Source organism: Raphanus sativus, chromosome 6 (genome assembly GCF_000801105.2).
Source record: "Raphanus sativus cultivar WK10039 chromosome 6, ASM80110v3, whole genome shotgun sequence".
Lineage (NCBI taxonomy): Eukaryota > Viridiplantae > Streptophyta > Magnoliopsida > Brassicales > Brassicaceae > Raphanus > Raphanus sativus.
The window spans coordinates 42,461,242-42,470,139 of NC_079516.1; the positions used below are offsets into that span (position 1 = coordinate 42,461,242).

Here is an 8,898-nt window from a genome sequence, read left to right on the forward strand (position 1 = left end):
CATAAATGTATACCTAAACGTCCACCCGTATTCACTATTATATATCATATATGTCATCATGTAATTAATCGTATTATATGTGTATTATCATATAAGTAATCATATAATTAATAGGATTTTATATGTACCATCATATATATATATATTAAAAATTTAATGTGAAATACAAAACCATAATCTAAGTTGGTATATGAAATTGAGCTATTTGTATTTTCTTATATATATTGATAACATTTTTTCATAATGGTTGTTGAAAAATTAATTTTTGAATATATGTATAATTTGAATCAATTTTTTGATATAAAATCAACTTTAAATTATTATTTTGATTTGAAATATGTATATAAAATTTAAATTTTGTTTTATAATTATTTTAGACAAGTTATGTTTTTAAGTAATTAGATTGACTCATTTTTTATATTTCAAAAGTGGCCCAAATAGATAGTTTTTATAATATAATTGAATTTCAATTTTCATTATTAACATAATCCCATTATTTTTTTTCCTTAAGAAACTGCTATCAATGTTTCAAAACAAACCTCTTTTCTTAAATTAATATACATGTTTCCAAACAAATTTTTTTTACACTACTAACCATGTTTCCAAATAAAACTCAAATACACTTCAGTTTTAATAATATATATATTTATTACTCTTTTATTTTAATTTTTTATTTATATACTCTTCGTCATTTTTATCAAATTAAGAATGTTTTCGTATTTTCCCATAAATGCATATAGAACTTTGGTGAGTTCTTTATAGACATGACACTAACTACTCAAAAAGAGAATCAGATTCAATGGTACTGAATCAACATACATCACAATTAAATATAGACTATGAGAACTACATGAAAGTTCGTTTGCCAATTTGTTATGCATTCTTGGTATATGTCTAATTGTAAAGTTGGGAAGAACTTTAGTGATAGTTTGTGATAATCAATTATTTATTATTTTTAATTTAATTTCCCATCCAATTCATTGCTTTATGTTGTGTACTAATATTTTATTATAAAATAGCTTATTTATAAGAAAACAGCATGTGTAAAATGAGAACATAATATAAGAACAAATATGACTTATTAGATTTTGGATACACATTATTAATTTCTGATTCTAACATTTACTTTTATAATAATATAAAATAGAGAAATGGTCTCACATATCATTTTTAACACTTTTTATTCCAAAGTAGTATCTAAGGGTAAAAGTCCCAAAATTATAATTCGTTAAAGTGCAAAAACAAAAGTACACCCATGTTTAATTAATATAATATAAAAATAAATAAATAATAAAAAATATTTTTGTGGACATATTTTTTCAAAAGTATAAAAGTATCATTTTTCAAAATTTTGTTTCTCATATTAAAAAAACACTTTAGAAAAAACCGATTGAATATGCATTTGAGTTATATGTATATTTAGAAAGACATTCTTCAATAAAAACATTATTGATTATGAATGTGTATGTAATTGTATTATTACCTTGAAATATGCTTTAATCGACTTATTTTAGGTGATGTTATTTTAAAAATATATTGATTGTTTACTACGTTTAAATTTGTTTTTACACTTATTATATGACCCGATAATTTTTTTGAGAGTGTCAACCCTTAAATTATTATATTTTTAGTAATATAAACTGAATTTTATTGAGAATTTGTGGGGAATTCTTGATGGAAGTCAATTTTTTGGCTCCCGTCGGTAATCATCCACGGATTTCCGATAGAATTCAAAATTTTTGGCTCCCGTCTTGTAGTTGTATGGTATCTTAGTAAGATCTAGAAATTAAAAATGAAAAAACCTTTCATAAATGTATATTTTTAAATAATATTAATGAATGAGTTAAGAAGACTACCATGCATGTATATTTGTGAATACCTCCATCAATTTAATTATATGTCCATTTATGAAAACATTCTTGGATATATAAAACATACTCCAAAACTTTATGAAGACATTCATTAATGTGTATAATAACATCTTCATAAAATTCTTAGAAACCTTCATAAAAAATACACTTTTATGATATATTCTTGAATGTGTAATTTGGAATAGATTTTGAAATGTGGATTTAGAAAGACATTCTTGAATGTGTATTTAAGAAGACATTCTTGAATGTGTATTTAAGAAGACATTCTTGAATGTGTATTTGGGAAGATACTTTATGAATGTGTATGCCAACTTTTTAATTTGAGTTATATATGTATTTAAAAACTGTATGCATGTATGGTTTTTATTTTTTCATGTATGCATGTATAGTATGAAAGCATCCCAAATATGTATAACATATTTTAAGATGAATTATGTAATTATTTATATTCAGGAAAGAGTTTCTGAATTTTGATAAAAAATTGAAATAAATGCCAAAACAAAATTTTAGAAAAAAGAACCAAATAAATATTTGAAAAATAATCTCGAAAATATATTTATTTTTTCAATTTTTAAGAAAAGCTATTTTAATTAAAATATACATTCTGGTTATTTTACAGTTACATAATGATTATTTTATTAATTTTTATTATATGCTATTTAGAGATTTTCTTAGAAAATATCTAATTTTATATTTATTAGTTATTTATATTCGGAAAATAACAAATTACAAAAATACAAATATGTTGTTCATATACTTCTGCAACTAAATAATGGAATTGTCAAATTGATATGACTTTTCGACTCTACAAGATACAAAAACATTGTACTACCAGAGACAAGAAAACTGTTGATGTTGTGGATTCTTTAGAGATATTTTTTTTGTCAGCCGGATTCTTTAGAGATATTAAATTGGATTTTCCTAACATATTTTAAATGTGGTTCAATATTAAATATATATATTCATTTAAATTTAGTTATTATAATAGCTATTAAGGGGGTGTTATTGGTTTAAGATTTTAAAATAGTTTTGATTATTTTAAAAAATAATGAGTTTAATAGAATTAAAAGGAATTTCTAGATTCTTAAAAATCTTGTCGAAGAATTTTATAGATTATAACAGAATTCAAAGCTAGATAATTATAAACTTTTGTAGAGTTTATCTCTAAAGTATTGAATAATATATATCTGTTGCATTTGTTATTATCCCTTCACAACGCAAAGCTCTATAAATTATCTCCAAGTCAAAGACGACTTATGATCAATAGCTTTGCTAGAACTTTCGCCTCTGCAGGTATACTCATTTCTTTAACTTTTGTGTTTTGTATTTGGACGTGTAACATGCATGCATCGTTCATCGTTTGATTGAGTTTTTTATTTTTATTTTGCATTGCGCTTCTTTTCCTATCTGTTTTGATTTTGAATTATGTGATATATTACTATAACTAGCTGATGGGAGATTCACAAAAAAGTAAAGAAAAAGGTACATATAGTCAATGGGGACCAGAGGAAACAAAACTCTTGGTTGATCTCCTTGTCGATGCTATTCATCGGAATTGGCGTGATGCTAGTGGTCTAATAAACAAGTTTACAGTGGAGCAAAAAATCTTACCTGTTCTCAATAAAAAACTTGGATGCCAAAAAGAACACAAGCACTATCTAAGTAGAATAAAATTTTTACGAACCATACACCAAAACTATTTGGATCTTCAACGATGTAGCTCCGGATTTGGATGGGATCCTGACACAAAAAGGTTTACTGCTCCAGATGAAGTATGGGATGAGTATTTAAAGGTATGTATTTGATTACATAAATTTATTAAGGTTTCAAATGTATTATAACTGAAAACTATTTTTTTTATCCACAGAAACATCCTACACATACTCATCTACGATATGAATCTATTGCAAAATTTGAAGATCTGCAACTCATATTTGGAAATGGTGTAGCTACTGGTCGTTCTGCAGTTGGAATGGGTGATACTACAGATGCTCGAACGTTTAGAGTTGAGGAGAATACTCAAGTGAGAGAAAACATAAATCTTCATCAAAGCAGTGATGAAATTTTTGAATTGTCATCTCAACAGCCATCACCAGAATGTGGTATGCCAACATTTCCAGATATCAGTTCAAAAAGCCGTGCAGAAAAGCTTCATCCAAGGAAGAGATCTAAAAGGGAAGCTACTAATGATGCAGATAAGCTGAAAAATGATCAGGATGATTCTATGATCAAGGTTAGCAACAAGATCCTTAGTGTCATACAACAAAGAGAAGAAAGACAACAAAGAGAAGCTGAGAAAAGAGAGGAAAAGGTAAAGCGAGAAGAAGAAGAAAAGGAAGCTGAAAGAAAAAGAGACAACATATGGGAAGCCATGAAGGAGATTCCTAATTTAGACAATCATACTCGCTACAGAGCTATCACCTTGATTCATAAGCTTGAGATGAAAAGTGTCTTCAAAGACATGACAGTAGAAGAACGTTTTGGTTGGATCCAGAGCAATCTTGGCTCTCTTTGATTATTTTGATGGTTTTTAATGTTTAGGTTTTTTATTTTGTTTTTGGAAGACTATCTTTTTTCATGAATGGTTGGTTTATTTAAGTTCTCTTTTTCAAAGAAATATTTTCTTTAATAAAATTTCAGTTGTTTTTCTGTAATAAAATGTCAAATATATAATGGTGTCAAATTTTTTATTTAATATATTGTATTGTTTTGTTGGCACAGTTTTCTTTGCATCATGGAGCATTTTGGGGGAGAAGACCAACTTGTTCACGAAGATGATGAATTAGAAATTGACATTATGTTATTTATATTGGAGAAGACAACTAGAGCCTGTGTTTTGAAGAATAAACGCATTGAACGTCCGATGCGCCAGCCTATCACAAAAATTGGTTACAACTACATCCAAAATGCTCTCAAAGAAGATCCGGAACACTTTCGACAAGTCTACCGTATGTATCCATCAGTTTTTGTGAAGTTGTGTCATCTTATCAAAGAGAAAACACCTCTCAGAGATACTCGACAGATATGTCTTGAAGAAATGGTGGCTACATTTTTGCTCACTATTGGTCAGAATTCAAGGTATTCTTACACAATGGACACATTGAATAGATCAAAATTTACTGCAAGTACAAACTTTCACAAGGTTTTGAAGGCTTTAAACTCTATCGCACCAAGTTTGATGGCTAAACCTGGACTCATAATACCTTCAACAATAAGAGAAAGCACCCGCAACTATCCTTACTTCAAGGTACTTTTTGATTCAAAGTATATTATTTTAAATTCAATTGATACCAGCTAATATTGTCACTTGTGTAGGACTGCATTGGCGCTATTGATGGCACCCACATTGATGCAATAGTGCCTGCTTCTGATGCACCTATTTATCGTAATCGGAAAGGAAGAATATCACAAAATGTCTTGGCTGCTTGTAATTTTGATCTCGAATTCATATATATTCTTAGTGGATGGGAAGGCAGTGCTCACGATTCAAAAGTACTAAGTGATGCTCTAACACGGACTACTAGCAGATTGACAGTTCCAGAAGGTTTTTATCTACATATGCATTTTATATAAAAAAATATTACTTTGTATTTTATATATTTATGTCATGTATAATTTTCAGGAAAATTTTATCTTGTTGATTGTGGATTTGCAAATCGTCGCAATTTTTTAGCTCCATTCAGAGGTACAAGGTATCACCTGCAGGACTTTAAAGGGCAAGGTCGTGATCCTAGTAATCAGAATGAGTTGTTCAACCTACGACATGCATCTCTAAGGAATGTAGTTGAACGAATTTTTGGTATTTTCAAATCTCGTTTTCTGATTTTTAAATCAGCGCCACCATTTCCTTTTGAAGTACAAGCAGAGCTTGTATTAGCTTGTGCTGGACTACACAATTTTCTTCGTACACATTGCCGGTCCGATGAATTTCCTCCGGAAAAGCAAAATGTGAACAGCGGAGAAAATAGTTCGGTAAATGAAAATGCAGGAACTTTCTATGAAGATAATGAAGATGTAGGAACTCTCCAATCTCAGCAAAGAGAATATGCTAATAATTGGAGAGACACAATAGCGGCAAGTATGTGGGCAGATGCTATCGAGACAGGAAGTCAACATGAAGCATAGGATATATCTTCTTCTTTCATAAACTACAGTTTCGTCTGTTCATGTCTTTTTGAGCGTTGTTAGTTTTCACAGTGTTTTACAACATTGAACTTCTTAATCTCTTAGGTGACTTTTGAGATGTTTCTGTCTCATGCTTGTTATTGCTTTGGCCTAATTTATTTTTCATTATCTGAAGATTCTCGTACGGCTTAGTGTTAAAATAATTTACCACTTGACTGAGTTTGATATTATTTATATTGTTGTTGTTACTCAGTAAAGGTTTGTCAAACTTTGAGTTCCATATAACAATCATAAAGGTTTGTAACTTTTTACAAAAGAGTTAAAACAGCTAGGGTAAGCCTTGGACAAAAATAAAATAAAAGCAAGGATAGCCTAGAACAAAGAGATGAGAAGCAGAGTTATTCATCAAGCTCCAACAAATCCTACTCTTCCCTGCCATGAACTCACTACACTCTTTGCAGTACCCACAAGGCTTCATTTCTTCAGCCTCCACATCACAGTTCAAGGCGGCCGAGAAGATCATTGCAGTAGATGTCTTCCCAGTTCCTCTAGGACCTTGGAAGAGATAAACACTATCAGCCCTACCCTTCTTCAAAGCGTTCATTAATGACTGAACAGCTACACTCTGTCCGACGAGTTCATCAAAGAACATCGGTCTGTACTTTTTTTTTTTTTGATCGAAACCTTAAATTATTATTAGGAAAAGAGTTTAATCACCCAGAGGTGGATACAATGGGGAGGTTACAAGCTGCTTTGGCAAGCCTGTCAACATCCATGTTTTGGAGTCTTGGAATAAAGGAAAAGGAGATAGAATCAAAGGAACTACTCAACAAGAAGATATCATGGAGGATTCCTTGGATTTCAACGGCCGAGCCGTTACTGGATAGAAGGTCGACGAGACTTTTTGAATCCGAGAAGCATTCCAGCTTCCGAAGTCCCGAAGAAGAGGCAGCAATTAGAGCTGTCTTTACCGCTAGAGCTTCAGCCATCAAGGCCGAGCTAATGAAGATGCGGTTTGTAGAACCTTGGCTCACTAGGGAACCCGATGATGACCTGAAGAGCCATCCTAATCCGGCTACTCCAGTCCCCGCTATCCACGAAGCATCCGTGAAGCATTTAGTAGCAGAGGAGGAGGAGCGGTGAGGTGGAGCAGAACCGCGTCCCGAGGGAGGTTTAGTAGGGGTTGTAATCTGGGCATTTTGCCATGACCTTGCCTCTTTCATAGCTCTATCCACCACCTCCTGATCTGCATAAGCTATATTCTCAAAAACCAATTTGTTTCTACTGGTCCAAAGGTACCAGAGAATCCAAGGGTGGAGAGGAGCGGAAACAGCAGTTGGCGGGAGGCTAGTGAGGAGATGACAGGTTTGAAGAAGCTGAGCCACCGTTGTAATAGAGTTTGGGTCTGGTTTGTTAATGGCGGGGGTCAGGTCCCAAATCCTTTGAGCCACTGGGCAGTGGAGGAGAACATGAAGAATAGATTCTGGTTCACCGCAGTTCTTACATGCGAAGGAGCCTGAAATGCCACGGGACCGGAGAGCTTCTCCTACAGGAAGAGCATTGTTCATGAGCCTCCACAAGAAGAGCTTAAGCTTAGGCAGAGTCTTCAAGTTCCAAATGTAACGGGACCAGTTAAAAGCACCTGCCGAGGTAGGGATGCTTGCTGTTTTAGTCAAAGCATAACCTGATCTGGTAGAGAAAATCCCACTCTTCTCGGGAAGCCATACTATCGAATCAGTCATGTTAAAGGTACTCAAAGCGAGTTTCCTGATGTGGTTCTCGTACTGCGGCAAGAGGCTTCGTATAGCTTTGACGTCCCAATTCAGCGTAGAAGCGTTGATAAGGGAATCCACCGTCGCATTGCTAGATGCTTCAGTTGGGGGGCCGATTGGACAAAGAGGCATAGACGTGGAGAGCCAATTGTCAGCCCAAATCTTGGTGTCACTCCCATTACCAACAACTTTCCCTATTCCCAGCTTCAAGACTTCACGTCCCGCAAGGATACCCCGCCAGCCATGAGAACAGTTCGACGGGGCCTCACACTCTAAGAACTCAGCGTGTTTGCAGTATTTGTTGAGAAGAGTGCGACTGAGAAGAGATGCAGGTTCTTTGATAATGCGCCAGGAGATTTTAGCCAGCAGAGCGTCGTTGAAGTGTTGAATCTCTCGGAAACCTAACCCACCCTCAGATTTAGGTAGGGTGAGTCTTTCCCAAGAAACCCAACACAATTTCCTAGTCTCCGGTGTAGCGTCCCACCAAAACCGGGTAAGAACTGATTGTATTTGCTTACACAAAGATTGGGGGAGCTTGAAGCACGTCATAGAGTAGGTGGGCATAGCAGCCAATACTGCTTTGAGCAGAACCATTTTACCAGCGCCGGATAGGAGCTTAGAAGCCCAGCTATGCGATCGTTGGCGTATCCGGTCCACAATCCCTGCGAAGATATCTCTTTTCTTTCTTCCGAAGTGTTCCGGGAGACCCAGGTACTTGCCAATGCCTCCTTCGCCAGCTATATTCAGACTCTGTTTAACTCTAGCTTTTGCAGCACTAGTTGTCTTTGACGAGAAGGTGATGGCAGATTTTCCTCTATTAATGCATTGTCCCGACGCTTGGGCATAGCGATCAAGGATCCGAGAGAGGGCAGCGCAGCTCTTAGGATCAGACCGGGAAAAGAACATAGTGTCATCGGCAAAGAGGAGGTGATTGATCGGGGGGCAGCTTCTCCCAACTTTAACCCCTGGTAGAGACCCGTCTTCTTGTGCCTTAGCACATAGACCCGACAAGACCTCCGTGCACAAGATGAATAAGTAAGGAGATAGCGGGTCTCCTTGTCGTAAGCCACGGGAAGGATAGACTTTTCCTTGAGGGGCTCCATTCACTAAGAAGGAGTACGAGACCGAGG

General features: G+C 34.3%; 2 protein-coding genes across 3 annotated transcripts; both read left to right on the plus strand.

Annotated features, from left to right (window-relative positions):
* Positions 1-2,881: 2,881 nt before the first annotated feature.
* On the plus strand, positions 2,882-6,141 carry LOC108838745 (uncharacterized). 2 transcript variants are annotated; one of them, XM_056987911.1, is made up of 5 exons: positions 2,882-3,664; positions 3,739-3,973; positions 4,067-5,118; positions 5,187-5,415; positions 5,494-6,141. In XM_056987911.1, the coding sequence occupies exons 3-5, from the start codon at positions 4,606-4,608 to the stop codon at positions 5,994-5,996; spliced, it is 1,245 nt and encodes a 414-aa protein (XP_056843891.1). In that variant the 5' UTR covers positions 2,882-3,664; positions 3,739-3,973; positions 4,067-4,605; the 3' UTR covers positions 5,997-6,141. The 2 variants fall into 2 exon arrangements, with proteins under 2 accessions (XP_056843891.1, XP_056843890.1); XM_056987910.1 differs by having other exon boundaries at positions 3,739-5,118.
* Positions 3,844-4,386, plus strand: LOC130495837 (uncharacterized protein At2g29880). Its single transcript, XM_056987374.1, has one exon. The coding sequence runs from the start codon at positions 3,844-3,846 to the stop codon at positions 4,384-4,386; it is 543 nt and encodes a 180-aa protein (XP_056843354.1).
* Positions 6,142-8,898: the final 2,757 nt, after the last annotated feature.

What these genes read in the sequence shown, in the direction of transcription:
- LOC130495837 (XM_056987374.1), top strand. Translation starts at nt 3,844, where the DNA reads ATGGGTGATACTACAGATGCTCGAACGTTTAGAGTTGAGGAGAATACT.
- LOC108838745 (XM_056987910.1), top strand. Translation starts at nt 4,606, where the DNA reads ATGGAGCATTTTGGGGGAGAAGACCAACTTGTTCACGAAGATGATGAA. An exon ending in GCAACTATCCTTACTTCAAG is followed by an intron (nt 5,119 to 5,186) that starts GTACTTTTTGAT and finishes TCACTTGTGTAG; the next exon opens with GACTGCATTGGCGCTATTGA. An exon ending in CAGATTGACAGTTCCAGAAG is followed by an intron (nt 5,416 to 5,493) that starts GTTTTTATCTAC and finishes TATAATTTTCAG; the next exon opens with GAAAATTTTATCTTGTTGAT.